Source organism: Geospiza fortis, unplaced genomic scaffold, assembly GCF_000277835.1.
Source record: "Geospiza fortis unplaced genomic scaffold, GeoFor_1.0 scaffold145, whole genome shotgun sequence".
NCBI classification, from domain to species: domain Eukaryota; kingdom Metazoa; phylum Chordata; class Aves; order Passeriformes; family Thraupidae; genus Geospiza; species Geospiza fortis.
In genome coordinates, this window is record NW_005054362.1 from 2,594,222 (window position 1) to 2,610,329 (window position 16,108).

At 41.7% G+C, this 16,108-nt stretch overlaps 1 protein-coding gene across 3 annotated transcripts in view; it reads right to left on the reverse strand.

Annotated features, from left to right (window-relative positions):
- The window catches only part of ATP2A2 (ATPase sarcoplasmic/endoplasmic reticulum Ca2+ transporting 2), a 43,421-nt gene extending 27,326 nt beyond the window's left edge, over positions 1-16,095 (reverse strand). For all 3 annotated transcript variants that reach the window (XR_004082070.1, XM_014308247.2, XM_005424016.2), the window contains exons 1-5: positions 15,772-16,095; positions 14,683-14,700; positions 14,509-14,591; positions 7,559-7,663; positions 3,996-4,134 (exon numbers count right to left, since the gene is read on the reverse strand). Coding sequence is in view for 2 of the 3 variants with exons in the window: in XM_014308247.2 (XP_014163722.1) it covers positions 3,996-4,134; positions 7,559-7,663; positions 14,509-14,591; positions 14,683-14,700; positions 15,772-15,889 (463 nt within the window). In the remaining variant the exon portion in view is untranslated. The remainder of the gene's footprint in view (positions 1-3,995; positions 4,135-7,558; positions 7,664-14,508; positions 14,592-14,682; positions 14,701-15,771) is intronic.
- Positions 16,096-16,108: the final 13 nt, after the last annotated feature.

Below are 16,108 nucleotides of genomic sequence, written 5' to 3' on the forward strand. Positions count from 1 at the left end.
CAGAAAAAAAAAAGCAAAATATGTGCTTTAATACCCAGACCCAACAGTTTGCACTTGGTAAGGAAACACCCACAACAATAATTTTTTTTCCCCATCAAGAGAAGCTCTCAGTAGTTTGTTTCAGACAGCCTCCAGCAGGTCTCTGTTCTGGGCTTAAGCCTTCCTCCATCCTTTTCCTTATATTTTCCAATCTCAATACTTTCCCAGAAAAAGTAAACCTGCACTGAGTCTGAGTATCAATCCTAGCTGTTAGAAAAGTAACACAGGCACAAGGACCCAGATGTTTTGGAATAAGACCTGCAATTCATGTTTTTAGCTGTACCACCAGGGAGAACCTGGAGCTCTTCACAACCACATGGGAGTGACATAATTCACATCAAGAATCTTCCTTCCTGGCCTTCTTCATCCCAAATTCATCTTTATTATAAAGCACCAAGAATCCTGAAGTGCTCTGCAGTTGGAATAAAAAGCCTCAAAGTAGTTCTTGCCTACTCTGTGCCAGGTATAAAACCAAGTTTTTTGGAATATACTCTAATTTAATAAGCAACAGCTTTCTGGCAATTCTGTGTGTATTTTTAACATGTTGAGTAGTTACAGATACAGTAACAGATGACAAGAACCATCCTTCAGAAATTCAGGAAAAAGAGGAACTACTGTGGCTGTGCTTTGGTCATTTACTGACTGCAACTACTGAACTTTCATTTATCAAATTACAGAAACTCAGATACACTGTATCTGCTCCAGAAATTTTAGACAGGAAAATACAGTGGAAGTGAACAAAGGTCATTTCTGCTACCAAATGTGCTTCTATTAAAAGAATACATGATTTACAACCCGTTTATCCCAATTATTCAGGCTAACTTCATACAAAACTTGTAAGAAGTAGGGCCATGCTATTCTAAATGTCTCTTTAAAATGTCACTTTAACCCAGCAAACAAAAAACTTAACTAAATCAAAGTGTATCTAATCGATTAAAACAGCCCCTGGTTACAGATTTAGAGTGTACCCTGCAATTAACTTCAGCTTCTACAACAACATGATAATCCATTTAAAGGCAGGCAAACTGAAAAGCCATGTGAGGACAGTATCTGGATGTCTGTCACTTCAGTTCTAAGAAAGACTCTGTAGCTTAGTAACCATCACACACTACAGCTCTGAGAACCATGCTCACTACAGCTCTGCAAGCAAACTCAAGGCACACTTCCCAAATCTGCCACCCCAACATCCCTAAAGGCTCCTGTTCATTGTTCAATACCTTTTCCACCATCTCTGCTGAAGTCAACATGGAGGAAAGTCCTTCTAACAATATGCAGTTAAGAAATTAATATTTCCACGTATCAATAGCAACCTAACCAGTTCCAACAATTGATTTATCTCTGTGTCAGACACACACACAGCTATTTCAAATTAGCAAAACTGTTATTTTACAAGGGATGACTTGTAGGAATTTGCTCCCTATATGTTATCAGCACAGGGGAGAAGCCAATCACCTGGCTGCTTATGGCACAGGGCTGAAGGAGATTTGCCTGGACACACAAATGTCATTGGCACTTGGCCAGGAATTCCAGAGGCAGATATGTATCCCAGCATGAAGGGCTCTGGCACTTCCCTACATGGCCATCTTTGTGCAAAGCACATGTCAAAGGCCATCACAGCCCTCCTGCACTTGAGGCACTGGCATGCACAGAGTCTCTCTCACCTCCAGGTCTTGACACCAACGCTGGGACATGATGAATTTAGTGGCTCTTCTCTGTTTGCTCTGTGGCTTTTCTCAGTTTGATTACAATTAAAACTCAGCGTTGTCTAGCTACAAGAATTTATTGTTTCAGTGTCAGAAGTTGTGTTACACTGAAGCACTGATTTCTCTATTAAACATCCACATGACTTATAATTAACTGCAGCTTCAAGTGAAGGTAATTTAAGTGTATTGTTTGATCCACAAATTTAAGTGAGTATTCTACCCAGAAAAGCTTCTACAATCCATCAACAAGCCAGAACACCTATCTTAAAGGACAGTCATAAAACTTGGGTATTTTTTGGGTTTCTACATGAGCACACTGGCCTAAGCTTGCCCTTATCTTAAAAAAATAAAAATTCGACATATGCTGGGCTATCAGTCACTGTTCTACAAGCAAATTTTAATATTGCAGTAGTAACCCTATGATAAAGAGGACACCATGCTAGGTAAAGGCAGCCTGGTGTTACAGGCACATTGGTTATTCCCAGTTAGTTTTTCTCCCTCAGACACAGGCCTTTTAAACAGAGTAATTGATTTTATTGGTACTGACAATATACAGCAGGTAAGTAAAAGCCCACACTTCCCCCAGGTGTTCTCACACAGAATAAAGGCAAAGCTAAATTTGAAGATGAATACACAATCTGTACCTCTTCTGAAATGGCAGTGAATCAAGGAGAAAGCATTCTGTGCTCTGTATACATGCCAGAGCATCAAAATCCAGCATTTCTCCTCAGTGATACCCAAAACACAGAATCATCAACTCCCAATTCTACCAACTCTGCTTTAAAGTACCACAACCTGAGTGTATTCCCACAATGAAAACTCCTTCCAAACCCACCATTCCATTGCTGACATTTTAAAAACAGGATAAGGATTTGGCCCAGTCATCCACTGCAGAATGTGTAATTGATACAGCTCTGTTTGCCTCAAAAGGACACATCAAGCACAGCAGAAAGAGCCCCCCTTGCAGAGCAGGAGCAGTGAGGCAGAGCAGGCACTGACAGGGCATCACAGTGCACCCTTCATTTCACTATCACCACTCTGGATTTGGAGCTGCAGCTGAATCACCCTGTGCACAAAACAGGGGCTTGAGACAGGGCTCAGCCAGAAACGTTAAAGTTTCTCAAGGAATGAAAGCTGGGCAGGCAGCCAACAGCAACTTCATTCTGAGTGCACACTCTCTTTGCCTGCTAATTAAAACAGGAGGATAGTCAAGTTTAAGGGTATATATTTATCTCCTCTTGAGACAGCTACCACCTCTAAAATCAAAGTGACACGAGTGCAAAGTAAGTTTGATGTACACCCTGCATTGTTCCCAAAGGAACTCAGTTAACAGTGGATAATGACCTACAAAATCTGAACATGCAACACTCCTGACACTCAGCAAGAGCCACCTAGTTTTATCTGGGAAAGAACAGTCAAGCCCAGTTCAGAGAAGAAGTTATTACTATGGCATTATCACCAAAATGATGGAGTTTTAGCTAGAAGTATATAACCCATCTACTTTTACACTCCTTCCAGACAAAGACACAGCTTCTAGAGCAAAACTAAGGTATTACAAAGCTCTAGGCAGGAGTCCAGGCTTTTAAGCCTGGCACTTCAAAAGCTTACCCAGGAGAAACAGGGAGCTCTACCCTGCACAGCTCATGTATTTGAGATCTATACAGCAAATTGTCAGAAGGAGCAATAAAGAATTGTGAAAGATGAGAAAACAGTGAAGTCATGTGCCAGTCACACTTGCTGAGAGGACAGAAGACATTTGTGAAGAGAAGTTGAAAGGCACTGCTACTACAAGTCTAAGAGCTGGAGAAACACATTCAGATGGAATAACAGACTGTGACTAAAAAAAAAATCTCTGTGCTCCCAAACCTAAGGAAACTGCAGACATTTTAACACCAGGAACAAAATCTATTTTGTGATAGAAAAGAAGATAAGCTTTAAGACACTCTGCAACCAGACACTAGAAAACAAAATTTTAAATTTGTGACAAGTGTTAAAACCACAACTCCAATTAAGATGCTTTACTTTCAGACCTACCAATTAAACTAAGTGGCAATTTGAAAAACAATCCCCTCCGTACACAGGCACATTTAAGGTAATTACAGATTAAACAGGAGCAAGATTGTTCTTAAATGAAGCATATACTTAGGAGTGTTTGAAAACTCCCCCCAGGGCCTCAAATCATTAAGACAAAGCCCCACAACAATTTGACATTAATATGCTAATGCCTGCATGCACCACACGAGTGGGTCTTACCTGCCACTTCCACGATATCACCTGGGACAATGTCTCTTGCTTTAATCCTCTGGACACTTTTTCTGTCCTGTCGATACACTTTGCCCATCTCTGGTTCATATTCTTTAAGAGCTTCAATAGCATTTTCAGCATTTCTTTCCTAAAAGACAGCAAAAATGTGTCATTTTGAAAGCCCTCAAGGAAAATAAGCCTGCCACATCCGATTTTCCAAAAGCATTATCATATGAATGCTACCAACTCAGCTCAGCTATATTTCTTCATACAGAACATTTTGTGTCCCCTCCCCTTATGAGGTTGCTGACTGGGAATCATTAGAGTGTAATTCAGGTGTTTGTGGGCCTTTAGAACACAGAAATTGTTACTGCAATGCTGCAGCATTTTCCATCAAGAATATCCACTGTGTTGTTGCAGGGAGGCCACACAAAGAGTTCCACGTCACATATGGATGCTTTTTGATTTTCAAAAAAGCACTAATCAGAATTAAAGATTTGTGGATGTAGGTGTTGGCTGTACCTTGGCTGGAGCAGCTTACACTCAGCCTAGAGTTTAATTTACTGACACAAATCAAGGATCAAGTTATGATGAAGCCAACTTATTATCAACTTTAATTCAGCAAATCAAGTCATGCTGAAGTGAAATTAAAGCATACACTAGAAACTTCCCCATAATCTCCAAAAAAATTTACAAACTCAGATGAATCCCCACACAGGAAAACCTTTTGATTTCCACCAACACATCAGCTTTCCTATCTCAGCTGCAGCCCTCTCACTGAGCTCTAGCAGAGATTGGTATCAGTATTGTGATGCCACCTGGATAAAGAACAACTGCAGAAACCAGCAGCTTATCAGTGCTTCTTCTCCAGCTCTTGGAGAAAGAACTTATTTTCCATTTCCCTGCCTATTGACAAGAACAAACGTCATTCAGCCCTGATAATTATAGATAATGGTAGAGTGCACGGAGTTTTTAGAACATCTGCCCTTCAAATATACATCAGCCTTTCCAGATAATAAAAAATTCCTCCTTGCATGTCAAAGCAGAAACAAAACCATCAAAAATTCAAAAGTTGAGGAACTCAGTAGTTCCTTGTAACAGTGCAGCTGAAAATGACTGTTACCAAAACTACCTAAAGGAACTAACACGTACACGGCACAGCTCAGGGGCTGGCAGGGCAGTTACCAGCACAGAGCCATAAACTGCAAGTGATACCAGCCCCATATTCCACCCAGTGAATTAATTCTGCTCCTCTGCACTACAACACCAACACTGCTCTTCTGTGGACTGTGAGCCATTGTGAGGCAAAACTTTCAAGTCCCACAAAAGGAAGGTTCCTTCAACAGAACTTTTTCTTCAAAACAGAGAAATAAAAATTCAGCATGAATTTTGGTCAGGTGGCCAAGAAGGCCAATGGCACACTGGAGCAGAAATAGTGCAGCCAGTGAGATCAGAGCAGTGCCCAGCATAGGGGATGGGCAGTGCTGAGGTATCTCCAGTTTTGGGCCCCTCTTGACAAGAAGGACATGGAGGGGCTGGATCATGACCAGGGAAGGAAACAGAGCTGGGGAAGGGTCTGGAGTACCAGGAGCACCTCAGGGAGCTGGGAGGGGGGCTCAGCATGGAGAAAAGGAGGCTCAGGGGGGACCTTGTCTCTCCCTAGAAAAGGAACAAACTTCCAAGTTGCACCAGGAGAAATTTAGAATGGGTATTAGCAGCAATTTCTTGACAGAAATGGCTGTCAAGAATCCAAACAGGCTGCTCAGGAAGGTGGATGAATCACCATGCCTGCAGGTATCTAAAGTGCACATGTGGCCCTCAGGGACATGGTTTCATGGTGGCCTTGGCAGTGCTGGGTTAACAGTGTGACATGATGATCTCAAAGATCTTCTCCACCCCCAACAATTCCATGATTCAGCTCATTCAGCCAGCTCACAGTGCTCGACTGAGTCTTTTTGCTGCAGTTTGCCTGGAGTTATGGTAGCCAGACTACCCTGCAGGCCCTGGAGCAGGGCAGGTGCTGCTGGGGAAAGGGGCACGTGAGAGGAAAGGCTGAGAGCAGCAGAGCTGTGACTCAGTGCTCACATCTGCTACCTGTAGGAACAGATACATTTATGGGTGGAGACTGTGTACTGTGCCTGATTTTCCATGCCCATTAGAACAAGGGAATGAGTCACTTCATCTGGGCAGCAACTCTTTCACAATGAAGTTCCATGCATGTAGAAATATACACAGAGGTATATTTGACACACTATGACATCAGAAAAAAAACCTGATTATCTCCTACAACAGGGAAACAACTACACAAGAAAAATCCTCAAACTATATAGACAGCTTTAGCTTCCATTTCATGCTTAAAATTAGTACCTGCAGAACTGCAACTCACAAGTTTCAAGTTAAACATTAACTCTTGCACAATGACTTTATGAAGACTTGAATATAAAATGTCATTTAAGGGGGCAGTGCTGTCACCCCTTGACCAACTTTATCTCTTCGCTGCACACCTGCTCCAGCAGGGTGGGCAGCAAGCTGGGAATTGCTAAAAACTGAATTTTGAGGAACACTTCTCAGCCAGCTCACTTGGGATAGCACAGAGCAGAGCACAGGAATGGGCAGCAATGCCACTCAAGGCCACTTTTTCCAGCAGGCAGGGTCCTCTCTAATATGTTGTAACCTATTAATTTTTCTTATTTTGGCCAGTTTGATATTTTTTAAAGCATGAAGCCTCATGCACTAAGAGAGCAAGTAATTATGTCATGCTAGCAACCTCACTTAGGAAAAAGCCCAACAAAACCAACCAATCATACAAAGAACATACCTTAAAAATCCTAGAACATTTTTTATCTGCAGAAAAAAACCCCCTCTAACAAAACATCCACTGCCTAAAGTGATCAAATTAGCAAAAGGAAGTGAAATGAACATTTTTGTTTTGGCATCTCATGAAGTGTGATTTTATGTTATGATACTACTGTCTATATGATTTATAAAAAAGCATCAAATTAATGTCACAGCTGACAGTGTAGGAAAAGTTTTATGGTATTTAGATGTTATCATCAGAAACTTGTGCCTTTTGACAGACATGCAGTCTTTGGATGTACACTTAATAGGTACTGTAGTGATTGAACAAGGAGAATTAATACTGTATTAATAATTTACTAAAACACAACAGTTGTCTCAAGAGGAAACAGAAAAGAAACAAGATTACAAGTGCTCCATCCTTTGTTCCTCAGTCAGGAAGCAAACTCCAATTGTTCTTAGCTTTGCAAGGCCTGATTTATTGCCTGAATTCAGGGCTTTATTCTGGCCTGTCTCGTTCATGTGTTCAGCAGTGTGTGGCCAAACACTGATGGGCATTTTGCCTTTCTGGCAACGCTTCTGAAGCTTTCATTTTACCTTTAAGTCAACACTTTCTGTTGAGAAGCTTTATGGTTTGCTGACTCTCAGGAATCCCAAGTTAGCAACACATCCTACTTGCTCTGTAGGAACACCCAACACTACAGGGTACAGTGCTTCCTCTTAAACCATAAAACCCCAAACATTTGTGATTTGATGCTGTAAAAGTCTCTGCATACCTGCCACACTCCCACAATTGCATTGGCTACTAATATAAGTAAGATTACAAAAGGCTCTACAAATGCTGTGATTGTTTCTTCACCTTCTTCAAACCAGGCCAGGACCTGCAAGAGAAACACAGTGATTTAAATTCCTGATTTACACCTTGCAAACTTTATGCCTGCTAAGTTTCAACTGCTCAGACTTCAGCAGTTTTGGAAACCCCTCAATCTACCAAGTTTGTAGTTTTGTAATTCATGAATGAGTTGGCAAAACACAATGGAAAAGGAGAAAAAGAATCTTTACTAAAGCAGTACAAAGTTCATTTTAGAGGCCACTCTTCTTTTAAAGGAGTAAGCCAAAGCTATTTATCTCGGAAACAATTGCTACTGTTGCTTCAGAAGTGAAAGGAGAAGTCGTGACAACGATTATGACAATGAAAAAAATTATTTAATTACTGTATAAAACAGAATACAGATTAGTTCGACTACCTAAAACACTAAAACCTTGCCAGAATCTGAATTTTAAGCAAGTTAATTGCCCTTTACCAGTAACGTAGCCACACAAATGGAAACAGCTTTATGAGTTTCCAGTGAGTAGATACAAAAAACAATCATCCACTAATTTAAATACAAATAGTGTCATACTGAAGCATCTAAGTGAATGGTATAGTTGTATCTGAAGCTGGATTGTAAACCAAGTAGCTGATAAAACTCAAAACTGGATTTTAAAAGATAAATCAAACTTGAGGACTTGCACAAAAGGCTCCATATAGATAATTCATTTGTTTTAAAAGTGCACTCCAGTGTCAGGTATCTGTCATTCATTTGACTTGAATGTGTTGGGCCCTCTGCAGAGTGCTGGAGTCACTGATGAAAAGTCAAGTTAACATGACCAGAGAGGAAGAGCATTTTCGTCAACATGTTGAGCAACAGGAAGCCTGGAAAGTGACAGTAAATAGGAACAACGTGTTGAGATAATTAGGGCTGGTAGTCAGGCAACAGCACTCTGAATCACTAGAAGACTGCAGCGAGCAAACTGTTACTAAAGCAAGGCCATGATTCCACCAACATGCTGCTCCGAGCTATTGCTCAATTGTGAGACACTCCAGGATGTCAAAAGGAAGGAGCAGCAGCATGAAAGCCTCAAGCAGAAAACAGACTGTCAGGCAAATCCAAGGCAACAAGAAATTTTTATTACAAAGGGATAAACTTGTAAGATCCAGGTTGTGATTAATACAACTGCAACATTACAGCTGGTAACAGCACTTGGAGGGGCTGTGTAATCCCCCTGCAGAACAGATTTTGTTGGCATCTCTCCACACCTCGGTGCTCTACAATCCCTGAAACAGCTCCTGCCATTTGCCTGGGGGGGGCAGCGGAACAGGCCCTGCTGTCCCTGCTCACCCCACAGCCATCCCTGTGCCCTGGCAGCCTCCCCTCTGCACAGGAGCTGCTGCTGCTGCCTGTGCAGCTACAGGAGAGGCCAACGGGGCATTTTCAGACCTCTCAGCATACACAAGGTCACACGCTGCCAGCAGAATCTGTTTCTTCCCTCCATTTCTTTATTGGAATTCTGTAGAGCCCACTTCGCTTCCAAACAAAGCAAATAAATTCAATTATGTTGTGATGTGCTTATCTGAGCAGGCATCTACAAAGTTAACCGGAATAAAACATCTGCTTTACACAACTTTAAACCAGAATCTTTCCTGATTTAAGACCAAGTGTGCTGTAAAATAACATTGAGAGAGGCCACAACTTCCAGAGGTAAGGAAAGGGGCTACAAGGACAGCAAGATCCAAGTATGTCAAGGAGAGCCAAAATTAAGTTTTCAAGGGATTTTTTCTTTCAATAAGCCATTATTTCAAAGAGCAGATGAACTCAAATTAGAGATCCTGAGAGTATAGAGCCTGAAGGTTTAAATCATCACTGCTGTTTTTTTGGTGAAATTATCAATCTGTGACAAGACTGAAGTGAAGTATCTAGTTAACCTTGGAAGCCAGCAATACACATTTCTCTCTCCAGAAGTTTCTACACAATTACTGTCACTGGAACAATCCAAGCTCCAGTTCTAGAACAATTTAGTAAACGTAAGATATAAAATAACCCAATACATTGCAAGTTCTTGTTTTTGCTGTAGCAGACTACAGCTATATTAACACTTAGGATATTTGTGATACACAACACATTCTGTAACAGACCAGGTTTATTATTTGATAGCAGCCTGAAGTAAAAAACAAAACAAAGGCAAGGAAAACAAAGAGGAAGTAGAAGAAGCAATAACAAATATTTAACTTTGCATTTTTAGTAAAAACAGACCATATGCCGAGGCCTGGTAAAGACTAGACAATTCTTGTCCAAGTCACTGAGTCCTTGTCAGAAAGTTTCCACTAGCACACTTTTAAGACCCTGGAGAGATCTACAGTGAGAAATCTCTTTTTTTTTTTTAGATTTCTACTCAGAAGGGCCCCACCATGTTTCAGCCCTAGTCACTTAAAACTCGCATGTAGAACAGCTTCACTTCCTGGTCATTGATCTCCAATGCTCTGGTCAGGCACTACTGTCAATAGGTAAAATCAACATGTATTTAAGAAAGAGTAGCAAGAATAAGAAAAGAGTAAGATAACTGCTCAAGAGAAATGCCTAAAAATATAAGGGAAATAATAGCAAGACATGAAAGCCCCACAGCAAGAGCCAACACAAGCAGCTCAAAGGACAACTTCCATTCAGCATATCTGCTTTAGGGCTGCCAGAGCTATGGTTTGCAGAGCCTATTTTAAACAAAGCCTAATGGGGTGGACCTGCAGGACTCTGAGACAAAAGATACACAACGACAGGCAAACAGCACTCGGTTATTTGCAAAAAGGGGACAGAGGTACAATGCCAAAGTCAGCCAGCAATGAGGTGAGCGCTGGTGAAGCAGTTGAAACAGCACAAGTGCCCTCGCAGCTTTTTCCATTTCTCCAAGTGAAGGATCTCCATTGTGAGGGAAGTTATGGAGCCAGGTTACCTCAGATGATTATGTATCATGAAGTAACAACAATTGAATTGGAGAATGGGAGTGTGGAGACAATTGTGTTGCCCAGCAGGCTGTACCCGCTCACCACTAACAGAGGAAAAGCAAATACTTTGTTGTCAGCAACCAAACAGGGATTTTTGTTTGGTTTTCATTTTGACAACGGAAACTTAGAAGCAAGCTGGGAGAGGTAAAATCTCATCCCAATAAAAAGAAGTCCCAGATTAATTAAAACAGGTCATACAAAAAGAGTGGACTGCTTTTAGAAGTTTTCTTCTCACAGGATAATGTGATTTCAGTTTTAATATATTTTGGACAGAGTATCAACTACTGCTCAGAAACCCCTCTAGTGATTTCTCCTTTTAATACAAATGAGTGTAAAAATAAGCAGATACAAACTATTTCAGTAGTCCAGTTCCATCCATGTCAGTTATACTGAACACCAGGTAACATTAAAGAAAAACCTCCCAATTTTAGTTGCATGATTCAGTAGAGATTTTTATCTGCTATGCAAGGAGGTCAGGGGAAAAAAAAATCTCAAACACAAACCAACACTTCTTGACCATATGTATAAGCATAAAATTAAGAATTTTACTGAGTTCACAGACTGTAAGCACCCATCAATGTAACACCATATTTCTGAAAATAAATATATTATTACAGCAATAGGAAGAGAAAAAAAAAGATACCCATCATCCACAGTTTAATTCTACAATATAAAATAGAGTCACAATGACTTCTCACATTTTTATCACCCCTACCCTCATGCTAATGAGCAATCTAAGTTTAGCTAAAGCATGTCAGTGTCACGTTCTACAGCAACCCTTATCTTGTTCCACACACTCACTGCTGCTGACCTTAACAGGTAACTTTTGGGGTGATTTCAGGGCAAAACCTGCAACACTGTTACTGACACATCCTACTTTTCCAAGGGGACCTTTGCTCACCTTTTACCACAAGCCAGGTTATAGCCCTGCCAATTTACAGGCTATTACAATCTCTGGGCTAAAGCATAGTGTATTGTTTTAATCTAAACACAGATATCCACTATTAGAAAACCTTCTCAGAACATTCACTTCTAAGTCAGCTTAGGAATCAAAGGAATAACTGAGGGGAGGGAATGCTTTCAGAATGCTGTACAAATACTTCAAGGTTTGGTAGAGTTTATAGCCTACGCTGCACCTTGTAGGAGGAAATCCACTGTGTGATGCAGAGCTCAGACTGCAGAGTTCAGCAAACACCACTGCTTAAAGCAGCCACGCTTCACCAAGGAATTATTCTACATCAGATGCAGTTAACGTTTTGCAACCTGTCAAAATCATTTATACAGCAAAGCAAACTGTTCTTTTCAGTAAACACTGTAGATCTGAGCACATGCTACACAAGCATCAAGAATTAAAAGGCATGAATACACTCCACAGGTTTATTTCTGCGGAGGCTTCACAAATCCAAGAGAGGACCGACACAAGTCTATTCACAGATCCATTTACTCACCATCAGAAATTATTTATACTGTTTCTCTTCCAAAGCCATACTTAAGGATTTCACTAACCAGGCACATCCCTAACAGCACCTCTGACCTGGAACGTAGGACACAGGATCCACAGCCCACAAACACGCAGCATCTGACCCCGGCAATCAGCCTGCCTGGCACAGACTGAGCTGCTGCTCTGAGTTCTTTTACTGACACGTACCTGACAGGCAGTGTGGGAGCAGAGGGCACAAAAGGCACTCTGAACACAAGTTTACGCTCTGCATAGGAAGGGATGTTTCTGCACAAAACCCAATGCAGGTGTCAGCGTTACAGATTAGTGTTACTGTGCAGGCAGTTCTAATGGCAATAAACTAATATGATTTATGATTGCAACACAACCACCATAAAAATTCCCTCAACATAAAAAAAAAGACTTATCTATATACTTCAAGATCCTCTCTCTCATACCTCAATCTTAATTTTTCTAAACTGACAATGAACAGCTGGTGAAGAACATCAGAACTTAGGTGATGTAATTACACCCTATTTTTGCAGTAATGCAATCCTTGTATCAACATATCCAACGGTGCTTTACAGCTACTACAAAAGTCTGTATTATGCTTTCATCAAGAAAAACTGTTAAAACCTAAGAAAAACAGATAAGATGATCGTCTTCTGAGCAAAGAAAACACCAGAAACAAACACAAAGGGGAAGAACTTTTAAAGTACCAAAATTATATTCTATCTAGAGGGGTTTTACTTTTCACCAGAGAAAAACCTTTACTTCTAACATCAATTTAGTGTGCCTCTAACTCCAAAATAGAAGGCAGAAAAGGCAGAGCAGTAGCCCAAGGTCATGTACCATGTCAGCTGAACAGAAGCAGAGAACCCAGATCTATCCCACACTCTATTAGACTACAGTCTCCTCTTAATTAGATAGGAAAATTAACCATACTGAAAAAAGCAACTGAATTCAGCTACTAATCAAGTTTTCCAAGAGGACTTAGCAGAGTATGTTCTATGACCTCTGTCAGTCTGGTCTCATACTTCCTCAGACTCAGTAATCAAAGCTTTAGTTTGGGAAATCTGATTTTTCACTTACTTGTTTATAAATAAAAACAACTAATTTACTTTGGCACGGAAGGCTAACAAACTTCTGTGCTGTCATTTGTCTCATGAGATGGCAGAAACACTCCTGACTTTTCAGGAACAAAAAGACATCCCCTTCTCACCCTCTGTAAGGAAAAGAGGAAAGAGGAGGGAAAAAAAAAAGGCTTTTGAATGACTGTTTATTCAATTTGCAATAGCCAGCCTGATTTCCTCTCCAGGAAACAGAGGAGTGAGTGAAGCACATCTGTCTCCATGGTCAGGACTGATGTCACCAGGCACTGCTCGGCTGGTACTGGTGAATTACAGACTCAAAGCCAGAGCCCTGTGGAAGGTGTTGGTGTGGGGAGAGCAGATCCCCAGTACAGCACAAACTGCAGCACCAGGGCAACCCTTCCCCCAACACACAGCAGCTCCAGAGCACATTCTCCTCTGCCCATCCTAATTAGCTTGCCCTTAGCTAAAGAGTCACCACAATTTCCACTCCCCCCAAGAGCTGCAGCATTTATTTTTTTTCAAGTAGTTAATTACAACTCCAGGGCAAAGTCTACTGTAAACTTTTACTCCCTACCTAAACAATTTAATATTCTGCAGGCTTTTGTTTCTGTTGTCCAGCTCCCCAAGAAAGACAGCCTTCACCTTCCTTCCCTGAGTCTTCACTCCGTTTTCCAGTTTTTCAGCAAGCACGTACCACTCACACATAATGTAAGAAGATTGCCTAATCATGCTTTTTTTAGGAAAAAAAAAAACTTAAAAACGTTCTTGTTCTTTTAGTCCTGTATGCAAAGCAAGATGTCCATTTCATGACTTGACTATCCAAAGGTCAGTTACCAAATTTGGTCAACAATGGTGCCATCACAGCCGTCAACATTCTTGTCACTGTCAGAAGCAACAACTGTCACCTTGCTATTATCAGGAAGGGAAGGCCACTGGAATATTCGCCATGCAGATTCTATTTCCAGTCTGCATTGCATCCAAAAATGTCTTCCAATGATTATACATCGAGCTTGATAAAGATTAACCCAAAGGCAAGAAGAATGTCCAGTTAAACGCTTACTTACTCAAGGTTAGTTTTCAAAGCCAACAGCAGCATTGGGAAATCCCACCTCAAACAAGCAAACTGGGTTGAATGAGAAGCACTTTTTAAAATACCTGTCTGGTGTAGTTATGTACTTATGACTCATGCAATGAAAGACTCCCCAAAATTTTTGTTGGCTAGCACACAGAAACCTCGTCACAAGGAACTAATTTAAGAGACAGCAATCTTGCATCTATCCAGCAAGAAAGAATAATTTCAGTATGTACAGGTCATATACATGGGAATATGTCACTCTGCCATACATAAATAATAAAAAATAAATAAATCATACTTACAAAAGATATGCAAGCGGCCAGCAACAAAATTCTAACTAGTAAGTCTTCAAATTGTTCAATCACAAGCTCGAGTAAGGTTTTCCCTGCAATATGTGACAAAGCCATTGAGTCATGCACATTTACAAAAATGACTTATCAACAAGAATTAGCAGAAGATTTCATAACCATGCTCACCTTCCTCTGCCGGCAGCTCTGTCAGCGGAAGATTTTTCCAGGAAGCATGTGAAAGAAAAGAAATCATGGAAGAAACACATTAGAGCATTATCAGGCATCCACACCAGATATTCTTCCTGAATTGCACGCTCAGCTGGGTTGGATTTGACAGACACACTGAAAGCCCCACTAAGGCTGCTCTTTTCACCAGAGTATGTGAATGGGCCTGAGAGTTTTGCATTTTAAGACACATAAACGTTCGCGGGAATGTGCCAAGGGTTATAATTCAGCCAAGTCATCACTCCAGCCAGCTGTGGGACTTCTGCTGTTGCTGCACACAAAGGGTCAAGGGCTCAAAACGCTTTTCAAACGCTTTCTGACAAAGCTTTTCCTCCACATTCACTTAAAAAAACCCCACAAACCACCAAACTTGGTGAAAAAATATTTCCGATTCTTTCCTCCATTTTAAGGTTATGTCCTTATTTCTGCTCTCCCCTTTATGTTCCTGCAACTAGGTTTACTAACCCAAGAGGCATAAAAGCAGTGTTAAAGCTAAAAAAACCACCTCCACCGCGTGATCTTCTCATAGATAATTCATTTTTACACAACGGCAAGGGAGTTTGGAAGGGACTAGGACACCCAAGCCGTGAGGATTAAAAAAAATCGACTGGATTTTTTGTCCCGACTGGAGAGAAGAATATAAAATAAGGGGCTGAAAGGCGCTGAAAAGCTGGGGAAAATGAAGGTCAAGACAGGAAAAAAAAAAAAAAAAAGGTAAATCCTAAACCCCAAAGCGCTTCATTTCAGAATGGAAGGTTTCCCACCGTTACGGTGAAAGGGAATGGAGGTGACACCCTCCTCCCCAGAACAGCCCTGCGAGCTCGGGATTGAAAGAAACCCACGAGGTGGAGTTCAAGTCAGCCATCTTCTCTCCCTCGCTCCTATTCCGGGTCCTGGAAGAGATGCCGGCTTTGCCAGTGCACACGCGTTAGGCCTCGCACAGGGCCCCGGCAGGGATGAGGGAGAGGAGAGAGGGCTGGGGAAGGGAGCAGAGGGGGAAGAGGGCGAGCGCCGGCGGCAGCATCCCCGCGGCAGGGCCGCCTCACCTACCGTTGGAGCCCCATTTCTCCTTCAGCTTCTTCACTTGCTCGAGGCTCAGCCCGGTGCTCTCGTTGACGCCGAAATAAGCCAAAACTTCCTCCACAGTCTTTGTGTGAGCGTTCTCCATGGCTGGGGCAGGGAGCAGCAAATGGTGCCGTGCCTCGCCTCTTCCTCCTCCCTCTCCTGCTCCTCAGCGGCGGCGGGGGCGGCGGCGAGACCCCTCCTCAGCCCTCACCACCCCTGTGCTATCACCATAGACCCTCTCCCGCAGCAGAGGACTCGAGCACACCTCTCACTTCGCGGAGGAGGCCGGGAGGGGCAGGAAAAAAATTAAAAATTAAAAAAA